Source organism: Geotrypetes seraphini, chromosome 3, assembly GCF_902459505.1.
Source record: "Geotrypetes seraphini chromosome 3, aGeoSer1.1, whole genome shotgun sequence".
Classification (NCBI taxonomy): domain Eukaryota; kingdom Metazoa; phylum Chordata; class Amphibia; order Gymnophiona; family Dermophiidae; genus Geotrypetes; species Geotrypetes seraphini.
The window spans coordinates 294456677-294474668 of NC_047086.1; the positions used below are offsets into that span (position 1 = coordinate 294456677).

At 43.4% G+C, this 17992-nt stretch overlaps 1 protein-coding gene across 1 annotated transcript in view; it reads left to right on the forward strand.

Annotated features, from left to right (window-relative positions):
* RYR2 (ryanodine receptor 2) overlaps positions 1-17992 on the forward strand; it is a 1389277-nt gene that overhangs the window by 429104 nt on the left and 942181 nt on the right. The window contains 3 exon segments of the mRNA XM_033937646.1: positions 2054-2128; positions 11522-11600; positions 15372-15484. Of these exon segments, the coding sequence (XP_033793537.1) occupies positions 2054-2128; positions 11522-11600; positions 15372-15484 (267 nt within the window).

The following is a 17992-nucleotide window of genomic DNA, read 5'->3' on the forward strand; positions in this document are numbered from 1 at the left end:
AACACCTAAATTTTATGCAGGAATTAAAAAACTGGGGGGCATAGAAATGGGCAGGTAATGGGCAGATTGGGGGCATTTGTTGGATTTATGTGTTGTAATTAAAGAATAAGGGCATCTACCTCTAACTTTAGGTGTGAGCATTTGTACTACATTTTCGTTGTTGCAAATGGCTGTGCCTAACGTTAGACCTGGTTCCCAGGTATAAGTGCCTAACTTTATGGCTTTTTTGCAGTGCCAAGTGTTTAGGAACCATATTTAGAATTTCCCCCCTTACTGGCTACCGGTAAACATTTTATTTATTTATTCATATATATATTTATTTACTTACAGATTTCCTGAACCTCCTTACATGCATATATACATGGGGTAATTTTATAGGCGTCTACTTGAGTGTGTAAGAGAAAAGGCATGACTGTATAAACTAATATAGCCATGTGAATTAACAAGCTGATAAATATGTATACATATTCCGCATGTAGTCATTCCTGGAGATATAGGGCTCCTTTTACAAAGCCGCAGTAGCGATTCCCATACAGCAAATGTGAAATAGTCCTTAGGAATTACATGGGCTGGGTCACATTTGCAGCACAGAAATCGCTACCATTGTAATTAATTAGGTGATGAGCTGCTAGTTGATGTAAACAACCGCTTATTGGCAATAATTCATGTTAATTGTCAGTAATTAGCAGTTATGCATGTAACTGCCCCTAGTCATTATTCTATAATCTGCACATGCAAATTCTAGAGTGTGCAACTACAAAGGAGCATGGACCTAGGAGGGGCATGGGCAGGTCAGGGGAGAGTTTGGCAATTACACATACTGGTTTTAAAATACTTGATTTACGCATCGAACTGCCTACAGTTAAGCACAGGCATTTACTCCAGCCACTGAGCTAACATAAGTGTTGGCCTAAAGTTAGGCCAGTAAATGTGGGCTTACACTAGTATTCTATAATGGCCATTGTGTGTGTAATTGCTATTATAGCATCCATGCTTAGGGATGGATTCTAAAATCAATGTCCTGATTGTAGGCAGCGGTAGGTGTCCTATCATCATCTAATGGACCAAATGGGACATATGTTTTTAAAAAAAATTGATGGAGCAAAGGATGCCTACAGTGTAGGCGTTGTTCACGCACATACGGAGATGTCTAGACATGCCTATGGACGCCTAAGGCCGGCGTAGGCATGGTTTATGCCAGAAGTAGCCTTAGACATCTGAGGCACGCCTAGGCACTTCTTGTAGGCGCAAGTCAGACGCCTTAAATGTAGGCCTGTAAAATGCTGATCTACATTTAAGGCATCTGTAGAAGACAATAGACGCGATTCTGGAAACGGCATCTACTGGTGATTGACTCGTGATAGGTTTCATAGCCACCTACTATGGCAGGCACTGTTTCCAGAATCAGGCCCTTTAGTGCACATCCTGATGACCAAGTTTGGGCAGCCTTTTGAGAATATTAATTTCTTTGATGCTCTCAAGCTCTGTCAGTTACGGATCTGTGACGGGTGCTATGCCGGGAGTTGTATTAAGACCTGCACTAAAATATGACTGTTTGCTATCAGGCTGCTTCAGAGACTTTTCTATCTCTTAAATTTGTTTTATTTTATTTTTTATCTTCTTTCATTATTTCTATTTTCTATTTCTTTGATTTTTGATCTTGGAAATGTATTATATGTTGTTGTTACTTATTTTTAGTTTATCAGGTACTTTAGCTAAATTGTGAGCCTTCGGGACAGATAGGGTAGTTTTTCTCAAGTACCTAATTTCATTTTAGTTTGATACATTGTAAACCGCTTAGGTCAGTAAAATGCAGGAGCGGTATATCAAATCTTAAATAAACATAAACATAAATTACTCTCTGTATATTTATACTGCCTTGGAGCAGGTGCAATTTTGTGTGAGAATTTGTGTTCTTTTAGGGGTAGTTCTTGGATGCTTATTATATAAAGGTACATGGCACCAACAGTTACTGACTTGTAAAATGGTTCGTTTAGTTTTGTTTCCTGGATTGTCAGCCTAAATATATATATATATTTTTATGTTCAAACAGACAGCTCAAGGTGGTGGTCATCGAACTCTTCTTTATGGACATGCAATATTGCTTCGTCATTCTTACAGTGGAATGGTATGTAACTTATCTTTTGTAGTAAGAATGGTGCAGAATAATATTGTATTGAAGTCTTTTGCATTGTTTTTTAGACTCAATTCATATATAAATATTTTCAGACTCAGTGTATCTATATTTATGTGTAATAGGACTGTACCAAATATTCATATTCGATTTGATTCGGCCCCAAATAGTGGCACCATATCCAGCAGCTAATCAGCTAAGTCTCAATGGCCAAAAAGAGACTACCCTTTCAGGCGGCTCTATCTGGCCAGCAAAATTAGCTAACGAGCTGCTGAATATTGGTGGTGACCGACTATAGTGTGTGCAAAAGTCTGGAACCACATGTGAATTTTGCATTCTTTCAACTTTCTGATCTTTTATTTTAATTTTTTTGTTGACTCGATAGATTTGTCTGTGTACCACATTGTAAGGGATACATCTGGCTATTAGAATCAACCTTTTATTCTAGCTTGGCCTTAAATTTCTGAGTTTGTTAAAGTTGCCATGTTAATCATTTTTCTGCATAAATCAAGTAATGTACTTCGCTGGCCAAAAAAGTACATACGAGCATCATCTATCTTTCATATTCATGTAGATTAGAGAATGACACAGTGGTTGTTACCCGCTGCTAGCCGTGTTTAGCGGTGGGTAACCCACCAAAACAGGGAAAGAAAAATAGCAGTCGCTGCGAGGACGGGGACAAGGCCATTCACCGCCCCGTGGAGCGGTGAATGGTCTTGTCTCCGCAGTGAGGCATGAAGTATCGCGCGGTCCCTGCAGCCCCTGCCCGCCCGATCGATCGTAGCGTTTAGCCAGCTCCCTCCCTTCACCTCACCTTAGTTTGCAGGCTTTCTTTTTCGGCGACCCGCACGCTTTCAAAGAGCCACGCACGCGTGGCTGCTCAGTGTTCAATCTTCTGCTCTGATGCAACTGGAAACAGGAAGTTGCAGCAGAGCAGAAGATTGAACACTGAGCAGCCATGCATGCGCGGCTCTTTGAAAGCATGCAGGTCGCCAAAAAAGAAAGCCTGCAAACTAAGGCGAGGTGAAGGGAGGGAGCTGGCTAAACGCTACAATCGATCAGGTGGGCGGGTGGGGACTGCGCGATCGCGCGTGTTCCCGGCTCACACTGGAAGGAGGGAGTGAAAGGGAAAAGGATTCTGGGCCAAGGGGATGAAGAGGGAAAGACAAACCCACAGCAGGAAAGAAAGGAGAGGAAAGGCAGGTGAGCCAGATGCTGGAAGCAGGGGGGGGGAGAAAGATGGAAAGAAGCTAGATGGGGTTGAAAAGAAGAGACACACTGGTATGGAAGAGGAAGATAGGGGAAATCTGGACACAGGAAGGTAACAGAAAGAGGGGAAATTATGTGTATGGGGCATAGGGACAGAGACATAAAGGGGACATGCCATGGGGATGGTATATGGACACAGGGGGGGGGGGGCAATGGCAGATACATAGGGGAGATATTAGAAATGGGGAAAATAGGAGCACAGAAACGAGATGGTTTGTGGGGATGGAACAGGGACCGAGCTCGCAGGCTCCAGTGGCTTGCACAAATTACATTGTAACGTGCCACGAAAATAAGAGGGAGGAAGGTAGATAGATAGGCCACGCGAGGGGACCTGAAGGGTGGTAGAAAGGAACAGATATAGAAGTAGGGAGATTATGGATTCTCTACAAGCAGAACTGTTATAACAGTTGGTAATGGAACCCATGCAGGATGGGGTCATACTGGACTTAGTGATTACAAATGGGGAAAGTGTTTCTGATGTTACAGTGGGTGATCATCTGGCATCCAGTGATCACTGCATGATACAGTTTAATATTAAGATGGGTATAGAGAGGGCTTATTCAAAAGCAAAGGTTCTAAACTTTTAAAAAACTAACTTTGTTTGGATGGGATGCCAAGGAATTGTTGTGTGGGTGGGAATGTCTGTAAGGAGTGGAAAATGCAGTTGGAAAAACTGAAAGGAACGATTGTAAGGGCGACAAACCTTTTTGTGAGGTAAGTAAGAGGAAAAGAAGCCACTTTGGTTCTCAAAAGTGGTAGCTGAGAAGGTAAGGAATAAGAGGTTAGCTTTCATAAATTACAAAAGATCACAGAAAGAGGAAGACAGGCAAAAATATCTGGAAAAGTTAAGAGGCTGGTCATGTAGTCAGGAAAGCAAAGATGCAAATGGAAGAAAAAAATAGCTGACATGGTAAAATGGGGAGACAAGACTTTTTTAGATATATTAGTGATAGGAAGAAGTGCAAAAGTGGCATTGCGAGACTCAAAGGTGAAGTGGAGGAATATGTAGAAGCTGATAAAGAAAAGGCCGAATTGCTTAACGAATATTTCTGTTCTGCGTTCATGGCAGAAGTGCCGAGAGCGGAACCGCAGAAGACAAATGTGAATAGGGATGGAGGAGTAATAGACCCTCTTCAATTTTCAGAGGGTTGTGTTCGTGAGGAACTAGCTAAAATAAAGATAGGCAAAGCAATGGGGCTGGATGGTGTACATCCTTGGCTGCTGAAGGAACTTAGGGAAATTCTGGTAGTTTGCTGACTGACCTTTTCAATGAGTCTCTAGAGTCAGGAGTGGTATTGGAGGACTGGAGAAGGGCAGATGTGGTCCCTCTCCACAAAAGTGGAAGTAAGGAAGAAGTAGGGAATTACAGGCTAGTAACTAACTTCTGTGGTAAGCAAATTAATGGAAGTGCTTTTAAAACAGAGAATGGCCAAATTTCTGGAATCTTGTGGATTACAGGACTGGAGGCAACATAGATTCACTAGAGGTAGGTTTTGTCAGACATATCTGATCAATTTCTTTGACTGGGTGACCAGAGAATTGGATAGAGGATGTGGGCTAGATGTGGTGTATTTAGAGTTTAGCAAAGCCTTTGACAGTATTCCACACAGACGTCTGATAAATAAACTGAGTGCCCTTGGGATGGGTCCCAAAGTGACGGGCTGGGTCAGGAACTGGTTGAGTGGAAGGCAACAGAGGGTAGTGATCAATGGCGATCGTTCTGATGAAAGGTATGTTACCAATGGTGTGCCTCAAGCTTCTGTTCCTGGATCTGTTCTTTTTAACATTTTAATAAATGATATTGCTGAAGGGTTGTCGGGTAAGATTTGCCTCTTTGCGAATGATACCAAAATCTGCAGTAGAGTAGATACGCCAAATGATGTGAATAACATTAAGAAAGACCTGGTGAAGCTTGAAGAACGGTCTGAAATTTGGCAGCTAAAATTTAATGCTAAGAAATGCAAGGTCATGCATTTGGGTTGCAAAAACCAGATGGTACAGTTTAGGGGGGTGAAGAACTTATGTGCACCATGGAAGAGCGGAACTTGGGTGTGATTGTATGTGATGATCTTAAGGTGGCCAAACAGATTGAAAAGGTAACGGCGAAAGCTAGAAGGATGCTAGATTACATAGGGAGAGGTATGGCCAGTAGGAAAAAGTACAAGAAACCAGAAGGGGTGAGAGGGTAGGAAAAATTCCTCTCACAATCCTCCCACTCAACCACCTGCTTATCCAATAATGTTCTTTCAACCCACCAACCTACTAGTTCACAACACCTATGTTTACATGTACTGTTCACCCGGATCAAAGCAGTTTACAAATAACACTTTAAAATGTTCAACGTAAAAAACTCCAAGTAAAAGATAGAATAGACCTAACCCATTCACCACAGGTACTATATATGCCCATTTTCCTCTTATGTATTCTCAAAACTAAGCATTAGACATATCATATTTATCCAATCAGATTCACTACCTTCTTTACCCAATCAATTCATTCCTTCTTTTTATCCCATCAAAGGACATCCAGGTTATTACCTAGTCTACAATGATTTTCCCCATGAACACCACATCCACTCTTCCCTCTTAACAAATGGAAGTACTTCCAGATTTAGCTCAACCACTGTTAATTGTCCTCAGTCCAAGCCTTATTGCAGGAAATGAATGTCAGTACTAAATCAAAAATTGTTTTTTAACATAGTAGCAGTCTGTTTCTCTTTCTTTAGAGGTATGAGAATATGAACATTGTGGCGGGGCCAGGGATAAGCCTAGCGCTGGCAACACGGCTCCCGCCCCAGGCTCCGCCCCTTTCCTTAACCCTTCCTGGGCTAGTTTTCTTTACCAGATGCTTTACTGGAGAACTGCCCAAGGAGTTATAAAAGGGATTATAGTGCCCTAAACCAGATATTGTGGTTTCTGCCCTTCTCTCTCTGCCTTGCCCTGCCTGTTGGCTCTTCGTGATAGGAACAGGGTTACTGGGCAGCTTCCTGGGCTTAGGAATAGGGGCAGCCCTTTGCATGGCAGGGTTTAAAACCGGGTTTAAACTGGTGACAGGAGCTTCCCTGTCACATACCCCCCCCTCAAAACACTATCAGTCCTTTTATCCTTGGGCAGGGGTTCTACCTCTTCCCCTAGTCGTGACAGAATGTCTACGTTCTGCTTTCCCCAGGTATGAGCTTCATCCACCCCGGTGGAACCCCAACCCTGGTTCCCTCGGCCCGTATCCTCTAACCTTTCCTCCTCCTGCAGATCTGGAAGGAAAACTTTTTCACAAATTAGTTGGGCTATTCGGTCTCCTTCCTTTATTCGATAATCTTCCTCCCCTAAATTGAAGAGGAGTATTTTTAGGGGCCTCCTATAGTCGGGGTCAACTACCCCTGCTCCTACACATAGTCCAAGCCTAAGTGCCTATCCTGATCGAGATGCTATTCTACTGTAGCAACCCGAGGGAAAATATATTTGTAAATCTGTGTTTATGACCTCCCGGCCTCCCTTGGGTATTACTCTTTCTTGGGCACTACTTAAATCAAAGCCTGTAGCCTGGCTTGTAGCCTTATAGGGAGGTCTCGCCCTATTAGACAGCCGCACAAACTTCAATCTTACTTCGCAGCTCTCCTTCTCAGCAAGCCCCAGATCTACCACTCTTTCACTCTCCTCCTGGTCCTGGATCCCGTCTGACTGTTCTCTTGGAACGGGCAAGGGATGACAGGGCTTACACTCTTGGTACCAGATTTTAACTTCTTGGGGTAAAGAAGGCCAATAAAACTGAGCCTTCGCCTGGTTCAGTGTCTGGGCCTCCAAAAGATGACTCGTCTTGGGGTCCAGATGTGCGACCCAAACCATCCTCCTCCTATAGGATTGGGGCACTACCAGATGTCTATGCTCCCTCCCCGTTTCTTTATCCCAGGTCATGTAATATAATAGGCCTCCTTTTATCTGGAACTGTCTGTACCTTCTTCCCGGCTGCTTCATTTGCGCCCATACATACCGTAAGGACGGATCTGTTCTCTGTTCTTGTCTTAGGGTCGGGAACTTCTGCATCACCTCCCATGGTTGCCAAGGCCTCCAGGACAGATCTCCCCCTGATCTTAATTCTTGGGAATATGTGACTTTGTCAGCCCTCCTTTCTGCCCGGGTTTTCTTAGTTTTCTGTGAGGGGGATCCCAGAAGCGCATTCTCCCAAGGAAAGATTTCCCCCAGTTCTTCTTCTCGGGGCTCCCTCTGTCTTTGTAGAGTCCATCCCTCATTATGCCTAGACCGGGACATCTCTTCCCGCTTTCTCATACATTCTTGGAAACCTGACCATTCTCTCCCTAATATGAGATCATAGGGAGGGGATGGCATTACTGCTACCTCTAGGGGCTGCCTTTTCCCCCCATATTCCAACCAAACTCTCCGAAGTTCATAAGGAATGGTCGTGCCGTGCATACACTGAATTCTGGATATGCCTCTAGGTCTATCTACCTGCCCTCCTTTCTTCCTCCGAATGGCCCTCTATAAGGCCCGAGAGACACTCGACTGATTCGCCCCAGAGTCTAATAGAGCAGTAGCCGGAACTCCCCCTATCCTGACTGGCAGAAAGTATTCCCTCTCCTCCCGCGGGCCTGGGGATTCCTTCCTACTAGCCAGGTTCATCTTCCCTTTACACTGCATGCTCCGGTGGCCCGTTTTCCCACAGGAGAAACAACGAAAGGTTAGATCCCTGGAGGTACTTTGATTATACCTACTTGGGGTGGTGTGACTAGACCCCCGTAGTCGTGAGGTTTCCTCCCAGGGTGTTCGCCTAGACCCTTGGGTTCTAGAGGAGACCTGAGCCTCCAGGAAAGCTTCATCAATATCAACAGTTTGACCCAGGGTTGGAGCTCCCTGCCTTGCTAACCAATCTCGTAAAGAGCCCGGGACTGCTTCCATGAACTGTTCTCTCACCAGCTCTGCTATCACTGCCGGGAGACTTTGATGGGGGTTAACCATCTTTCACAAAGACGTTTAAGCCTCTGCGCTAGGGCCTTAGGTCTCTCTCCAGGCTTCATTTTCAAGGCCCGGAATTGCATTCTATATGGTTCTGGGGTATGTCCAAGGTATTCTAATAGGACTTCTTTTAAGCACTTATAGTCCGAGGCTTGCTCAGCATTCAAAGTTCGGTAAGCCTCTAGCACTCGTCCTGCTAAGCATGGAATAAGTTTTATCGCCCACTGGTCCTGAGGCCAGTGAGATGCTCCAGCCACCCGCTCAAAAGCTAATAAAAAATCCTCAATATCGTCCTCCGGTGCTAGCTTATTAAGTCTAATAGGCTCCCCAAAGGAAGCTCCTACCGGGGCGCTGGTGGTTGGTTCAGTCACTTGCCCTTGTGCTAGCTTGTGCATAGCCTGCACTTGTTCCCCAAGCATGGGAAGTAGCTCGGCATGGCGGGTTTGTTGGGCGCTCTGATCGGCTTTCCACAGGTCCATCTGTGTCCGCACCGACTCTCGCATCGCCTCTGCAAGCTGTCGCCGCTCGACCTCCCACGCTGTTGTAGGCTTGACCGACTCCATCTGGAAGGAAAGGGAAACGAGAACACAAACCAAGTGTGGCTCTTTGGGCACCTTTCCCCTCTCCCTTCCTGGAAAAAGGAAACCTTTTACTTAGAATCCCTCACCAGCACCCTAAGGTACCCTTACTTCAGGCACTGATGAGTCTGCGCCTTTGGGTTTTTTCCTCCCCAGGATCCAGTCTCCTTCTCCGAAGGCACTCTTCCTCCGATCGCCTCTCCACCAGGATGCAGCTTGGCTCACTCCGGTCTCCGTCCGCCGACCAGGATCTCCTAGTAGCAATGCCTCCAGCAACACCTCTGTGGGACTCCCCCAATACTCCAACCAAAATGAGACTTTAGTACTCACTGTCCAAAACTCACAAAAAAAAAAAAAAACTGTAATCCACAGGAAACTTAAAGTTACTTTTCTCAGTCTTTCAGTACTTGTGCAGTACTCAAAACCTGCACCAAACAGTATTGCAATTCCTCAAAGTTATGGCAATAGTTCTTGCAATATCAATAAGCCGTGTACTTTCCACAGCAATAGTCAGTTCTTCAAACAAAATTTGGAAAAACCAAAAAAAAATTCCACTGTTCCAGCAGTAGCCTGTGGGTGGCGCTACATCCCACCACTGCCACCATAATTCGCTCTATGGCAGGGCCAGGGATAAGCCTAGCGCTGGCAACCCGGCTCCCGCCCCAGGCATAGGACGGAGCGCTCCCTGGAGGACTCCCGCTGGATAATTCCAGTAGAATAATTAGCATACACTGCTCTCTTGGTAAAGTTCAAATTTTCTTCTTTATTATCCCCAGTTCAAGGCACTGGGGCTCCAATAGTCCCTCTTGGCTGAGTGGACTTAAAACAAACAATACATCCACAATGCTTCTCTTTTATAATACAGTCCAGCCTGTTGCTCAGGCAGATAAGCCAAAATAAACAAAAACGTTTTCTCTTCAGTTTTACTAATTGTGCCTGTGGATACTTCAGGAAGCTTTTCCCACCTGACCCATCTGAAGTACAATGCCCCTACCACCCTTATGCTCCTGGGTAGGGGCTGGGGAACCATCCACCCTTTTCTGACTGGTGTAAGTCCCCTCCCACAAGTTCCCCTATTCAGGGTTATGTAATGTCAGATCACTGAATTCCCGTTCAGGCTTTCCTGGGAAGTTAATTAGGGTTCCCACCTCCTTCACTCTCTCTGCAAGGCCTATCTCTTGGGCTCTAATTGACTCATTCACACTTTCTTACAATCCTGCCTAAGGGAGAAAGAACGCTGCACAGAAATACGTTAACTTTCATTCCCCTCCCCCATTCATACCTTATTGACTGTGATTAGATAGGAGATCCCCGGCTGCTAGACTGCATTCCATTTCACTGCCTTCAGAGACCTCTCCCTCTATCTCCATTAGGGACTCTCCGCTCTCTGAGGCTGGATAGGAATTCCCTTTAGGGCCCGTTACTGGCCAGCCCTGCTCTGGAAGCCTTTCTCCTCCCTTGAGCTTCTGCCTAAGAGCCAGAAGCTTGTTAGTTCGGGAGGGCTGTAAGACAGCCGGTTCCCTAGCCCTGGACTGGGAAAGAGAACTCCTAGCTGGCTCCTTCCTGCTCTGCACGGCACGTCTCTCTCTAGCAGTTCCCGAGTTCCCCCCCCCCCGAGTGTTCCCAGATGTGCTGGTTTTATGCTGCAGGCTCGTTCCCACTCTCCCTCTGGGTTCGTCTTGCCTGTCAGCTCCGCCCCTTTCCTTAACCCTTCCTGGGCTAGTTTTCTTTACCAGAGGCTTTACTGAAGAATTGCCCAAGGAGTTATAAAAGGGATTATAGTGCCCTAAACCAGATATTGTGGTTTCTGCCCTTCTCTCTCTGCCTTGCCCTGCCTGTTGGCTCTTCGTGATAGGAACAGGGTTACTGGACAGCTTCCTGGGCTTAGGAATAGGGGCAACCCTTTGCATGGCAGGGTTTAAAACAGGGTTTAAACTGGTGACAGGAGCTTCCCTGTCACAACATACATGTGGAACAGGTCAGGCAAATAGTTCCATTCATTATGCGAAACTGAAGAATTCCATGTTTTGTGTTGTTGGAGTAAAACATTGGAATTCCCTTCCTGAGACTCTGAGATAGTGTGAAAATTGTATGTGGTTTAAGAAACAGCTAAAGACACAGTTATTTGTAGATGCCTTTATGTGATGTTTATAGGGTTACTATTGCTTTTTTTTTATGATGTTTTGTTCTCTAGGACTGAGAGATGCTGAAGATATCTAGAGTAGTATGCGGTTATAATACTTTTAATCATAATACTTGTAGGTTTAGTTGATGCATGATTTGTGAATTGCTGCTAAAAATATTGTGCATGATCCTTCTGTTCACCGCCTAGATTTTAAGTGATTTATAAATTTTTAAAATAAATATTCCATTTTTTAATAGTGTAGCTTAGGGACTGAGTTAATTGTTTATGAAGTGTGCAACATTTCATTTGTTTATATTTGAAGGCATTTTCAAAGTACAGAAACAAATAATTTCCAAAACTGATTGACCAATAGGTTTATGAATTTCCCTACTAAGAATAGGGCTTTGAAAACAGTACCTGAAAACTTTACTTATTCTCTTGTTTCCAGTATCTCTGCTGCCTCTCCACCTCACGCTCTTCAACAGATAAGTTAGCATTTGATGTTGGATTGCAAGAAGACACAACAGGTGAGTTGTATGTATGTTTAAAACCTATTTCTCTAGTGTGATCCTTTTGACTTTCATTTTTAAAAGAAAATGTAGAAGAATAGCAGGGGACATTGGTCTTAAAGCAATTCTGGGGTAGACATTGAGTATGTTATAGAATTACATAGGATCAACCCATTCTCCTGCTAACAAAATGCAAAAAAAAAAAAAAAAAAAGCCACTGGCAGAATCAAGAGTGAGTCTAGCTACTTTTATAAATAAGGTAACACAAAAATAATTGTGCAACTCTGTGTCATCTGGACTTACAACTGGCTCTGAAATAAGAATGGAAAATAAATCTCTGAATGAGTCCCAAGTCCAAATGTATTCTTGTCTGAATAACTATAGAGAGCAAAGTCACACTTGGGGTAGGTTGTCAATACTGATAGATTGACAGGATATGTACAACAATATAGAATTCAGTCTGTATAAAGATGGTAGAGAGTTGTTCCTGAGCATGTGCAAGAAATGACAGCGCTCATCTCAGAGGGGAAAAGATAGATCCAATAAAATCTATTAAGATCTGTAAGGGGCGTTCTTATAGTTAGATATGAAGTTAGTTCTTTGAGGCTGCATTTCATAGAGTCCCAGCATTTGTTTTTCTAGCGACATAGGGCCCAATATTTAGACTGCAGAAGTTAGTTGGACTGACTTCCACGATCAATGCTAATCTAATCTAATGCTTGGTTTTATATACCGAGACTTCAATCCAGGAAAGCTCGATTCGGTTTACAATAATTTACTTAAACAAATGAGAGCTATGAGAGAGAGAGATATCAAAGAGATTAGTTTCCAAAATGCTTAGTGAATAAAGTAGTTTTCAGAAGCTTGCTGAAAAATGAGAGGGAACCGGAGCTTCTCAAAAGAAATGGAAGTTTATTCCAAAGTTGGGAAAACTTAAAAATCAGAGATTGACCAAAGGTCTTAACTCCCTTGATCCCTTTTCTGGAAGGAAGAGACAGTTTAAGTTGTTGGTCACCCCTTGCAAAAGAGAATCTATAAAGATTTCAGGATAAAGGAACTAGGGAGTGAAGATACCATAAAGAATTTTAAAAATGACACAAGCATGTTTAAACTGAACTCTAAGATAAACAGGTAGCCAATGAAGACTATGAAGCAATGGTGTCACATGATCGAACTTGCGTTTCCCTGGATAGTCAATACTGGGCCGTTTCTGAGGACCAGCATTGAATATCTGGTTTATTTTTGATCGCTATGATGTTAGCCAGCTATGTTGATATTCAACATTTGCTGGCTAAGTTTATAGTGTCAATCCCGTTTGACTTGATTGCAGTAGACATATCCCATGCAGTAAAGCTGACAAACTGTTGTTGGTTTAAACTTAACCCACCAATGAACAGATATGCTTTTTAATCATGAGGGAATGATCCCGAATAATGGTGAGAGATACACTGAGTGACTTTCAGACTGGATGTTATTGCCACAGTAGATACACAGGTTGACATTAGTATATCTGCTAGCAAGATGAAAAATGCTGGTGACAGAATTTGTTAAATTCAATCCACATTCTAGTTCTTTTATGCTTGAGGAGGGGATGTCAGGAGGTGTGGAGGTATGTCGGGAAGGAGTTGGCCTACACGGACCGCCCATTAGAGGGGCCCCCCCATCCTGTTAAGATTCTGGCCAGAGGTACATACCCGACAATTGGTAGCAGTAGAACAATTGGTAGGAAGATCCTACCAATTGTTGTATTTTACAAAATGTCTTCCTACCAATTTAATCCTATCAATTGTCATTGTACCAATTTGTCATCCTACCAATTGTCAAGATCCCAGGCATTAGTATATATATAGCTTTCCAGATACTGCCATTATTTCCCATTTCTATAGAGATACCCAGATGCCATGAAAGAATAGACCAGACATAGGCAACTCCGGTCTTCAACGGCCGGAATCCAATTGGGTTTTCAGGATTTCCCCAATGAATATTGTCACCACCTAGTCTCTGGCCGAGCGGTTTTCCAACGCTAGGCAGTGACACACTTCTAACACCTGGCGTGAGCCCCTTTAAAGTAGGGCTACCTTGCAGGCTGGATACCCCTATGGTTTTCCTGGGCTAGATGTGGTGTGTTCTTGGCACAGAAAACTCCAGCAGTCAGAATGCCTTCAATAATAAATCATAGCTTTTATTGGGCTACTGGCCTTGGCAACCTCAGGCAAGATCACCAGTAACATAAATTTTGCACACAGGAAAAAGTTCATTCAAAATAAAAAACATAATTCCCACTACTCTGGACTTCCTAAATGCCTCATAGTACAAGCATTTTCCTTCACTAGAGTGCATTCATTAAAGGGGCTAACTGCCCTCAAAGTTCCAGGTTCTCTTATTCTAAGCAGTCTTGTAGAACCTGCTTATTTGGCAACAATTTTCCTGCGTTTGTACTGCAGGAGATAATGCAGGTCAAACAGAACAGTCCTTTTAGTTGGAGCTTTATCCAGTTCAAAAAGCACACAGAGTTAAATTACCTCCCGCAGTTTGCTAATGTAATTAGCTAACAGCTGTGCCTGCACGGAGGTTTGGTATTATGATTCACAGACATTTAGGCAGATTCCCTGCACAGCGTTTACTTAAGTAAGCTATGCTTTACCACATCCTATCAGCTCTAGTGCTTTACACAAATCCAGCATACAGGAACGCAACTTGGCAATTTACAACACTTTAACATCCTGTTAGGCATTCCCCAGGTTCCAGCATGACAGCAGAGAAACAGTAGGCAGAAAACGTTTTCCCAGCCCTCATCTTTTCCTCAGGAAATCTCCATTGGCTCACTCTGGATTTCACCTGAGGTATAGCTTTCTCCTATCAACATTGGTTCAGGCATACATGAATCCAAAGGAGAGTTTCTAACCTGTTCCTCTTTCATGTCCCAATCAGCCAGAGAAAGGGGCAATGGCTGTTTCCAGGCTAGTTCAGCCTCAGGCTGGGATTCTGGCTCCGGCTCTGCTCTTCTCCTGGGGAATCTGCTGGTTCCTTTCTGCCATGTTCCTCCTCTCCTTCCTAGTTCATTAGAGAGTCTCAGTTTAAGCTGAGGGAAGAAACCACTCCCCTTTTGCTGCAGGGAAGAAAGATTTCTTCCCTTGGCTTGAACTGTTCTCAAGGCACCCTGCTGTTCTTCCTTCTGCTTCACAGACTCTGCAAACCCATAAGGCCAATCTTTACTGTTTGACCTCGGGACATTATCAGAGCAGTCCCAGCTTTCTGGACCTGCTTCCCTTTCTCCCTCTGAGTCCATAGGATAGTCAGCTGACTTACTCCCCCCAGGCTCTGACTTGGTTCGCCCCTCTGCATCTGGGCTTGTAATTCCTACCAAATCTCTCTGTGCCAAGCCTTGGGGTTGCAGGATTGTCACAATATGCATGAGATCTATTTGCATGCACTGCTTTCAATGCATATTCATTGGGGAAATCCTGAAAACCTGATTGGATTCCGGCCCTCAAGGACCGGAGTTGCCCACCCCTGGAATAGACTCTCGCTGCTCAGCATTAGAGTGCCTACAATGAGGCACCCACTGATAGAATTGCCACCTAAGTGAAATTTTTATATATTTAGGCATTCAGCCCTACTAAATTGTAAAACAAGCCAACTGAGGAACATAACTCTCAAAATTAAAAGCGTACATCTTTTGAATATCAGGCCCATCCTCTTCAACTAACTGTTAAATATACCCTTCTCTATCACTGTTAATCATTTCCTCTGTTGTTTCTGTTTGGTTGATCAACAATGTTAATATAGGTGAAGCCTGCTGGTGGACCATTCACCCTGCCTCTAAACAGCGCTCAGAAGGGGAAAAAGTACGTGTGGGGGATGATCTTATTTTAGTCAGCATTTCTTCAGAAAGATATTTGGTAAGTGGAGAATGAAGAAATTTGCTCCCAGTTCATGAAGTTTCAATTAATTTAAGATGAATAAAAGTAGGGTTGTGGAAATCAGGATTAATCTTTTAAAGTTATCATTCTGCTGTTAATTTACCAATATTAATACCATCATATTACCAAATATCCCAAAAGTGGTCTAATTTGGTAGACCTCCTAAACAAATTCTCTGAGAGGCTGCCTAATTTTAGGTGGCAAAAAGGAGGAGTGGAGAAGTGGCTTAGTGGTTAGAGTTGCTGCCTCAGCACCCTGAGGTTCTGGGCTCAATCCCAGTTCTGTTCTCTGTGACCTGGGCAAGTCACTTAACCCTCTATTGCCCAATGTACCAAAGTTAGATGGTGAGCCTGCTGGGACAGAAAGGGAAAATACTTAGAGTCTGAGTACCTGATTTTAAAACTCGTTGTATATCACCTTGGGTGAATCTTTCTTCATAAAGGCGGTTAATAAATCCCAATAAATAAATGGCAGTATTCTAGTCATCAATCAAATATAATTTTAATACAAAGCTTAATAAATCATCATTTTATCCAACATACTAATCCATACAAGGTTGGATGATCTATGGCAGGGAGAAAAGGCTTCAGACTATATGTCCGTGTCACATACCAGCCTCACGGCCATTCAGCCAATGCAGACAAAAATTTCAATCACTGGCCTTCCTCCTCCTACTTCCTGTGCAAAATCACACTATGTAATGTTCAAAATCATGCTTATATTATATAAATACTACAAAATATGAAAAACCACTTATCTCAGTGGCATCAGCCAAATCATCCTAAAAACGAATTTGTCTGACGCCACTGAGATAAGTGGTTTTTCATATTTTGTAGTATTTATATAATAAGTGTGATTTTGCACATTACATAGTGTGATTTTGCACAGGAGTTAGTAGGAGGAAGGACAGTGATAGAAACTTTTGTCCTCATTGGTTGAATGGCAGTGAGGCTGATATGTGACACGGACATATAGGGCCTGTTTTACAAAGCCTGCTGTGCGGTAATGGCCCCAAAGCCCATTGAGATTTAAAGGGCTTCGGGGCTGATGCCGCGCGGCAGCTGTTAGCGTGGCTTTGTAAAACAGGCAGATAGTCTGAGGCCTTTTCTCCCGGCCACAGATTATCCAACCTCGTATGGATTATATGTTAACTAAAATGATGATTTATTAAGCTTTATATTTAAAAGTTCCATTTTGTTTAGATTTTTGCAATTGCTGGTTGTGGAATTTTTTGAATTTTTGTTTCTAGTATTCTAGTCATCTACATCCGTAAGTGGTGTTACATGAGTGAATTACCTCTTATGTGAATATATAATGGTGTCAGGTCAAAAGCGCGCTGGGACAAAGGCGCGCGCAGACAATTGAGCGCAGCGCGGAGGCGCGTGCCGAAGAAAATTACTGTTTTTAGAGGCTTCGACAGGGGTGTGTGGGGGGGAACCCCCCCACTTTACTTAATACAGATCGTGCCGCATTGTGGAGGCGTTGTGGGGGGACTGAAAACTTCACTTTTTCCCTGTTTTTAGGGAAAAAGTTAAGTTTCCAGTAAAATGTGGGTGGTTACAACCCCCCAAACCCCCCACATCGCCGCCGCGATCTGTATTAAGTAAAGTGGGGGGGCTCCCCAACAAAACCCCCCGTCGGAGCCCCTAAAAACAGTAATTTTCTTTGGCGCGTGCCTCTGTCTTGCGCGATTATGTCTATGAACCATATATAATAGACTAGTGGAAATGTATGTTTTATGCTTTGATGGTACTTACTGTGCCGGTGACTAATGTGCATGGGTGAAATGCACATAGACGTGAATAAATTATTGAATACTATTATGGGCATTTCTTGATAAAATGTCCAAGTGCCGATTTTCAAAACAAATATTTTAGACGTTTTGCAGGACGTTCGTCCTCCTGGACATCTAAGTCATAAAGGGCCGTGTTAGAGGTGTGTTTTGGGCTGGCTTTGGGCTATCTTAGACTTGGAAATCTTGTGGCAATAATCAAACCTTTCGCAAAACATCTTGGATGGAACTTAGACCTAAAGCTGTTTTAGAAGCATCTAAGTACCAAAAAGGGAACCCAAATTAACCAGATGACCACTGGATGCATGAAGGTATGACCCCCCCCACACACACACAATCCACCAGTGGCCACTGAACACCTCACCCCCCCAAAAAAAATATATATATTCAAATGAAACAGTACATACCTGTGTCTAGAACAGCAACACCTGGTATTGGAAAACCTAGTTGAACTCTACAAAGATGTCTTATGTAGCAAGGTGAGTGGGCTAGTAAATCATAGAGAGGAGGAGCCAAACCCATAAGCCACTCTAACTACAACATTTAAGATAGAAAGCATAAGCCCACCAAAACCCTATTATTACTGCCATATAGGTGTCATCTAATCTAATCTAATCTAATGCTTAGTTTTGTATACCGAGTCTTCAATCTAGGAAAGCTCGACTCGGTTTACAATGATTAAGTTAGGCCAATAA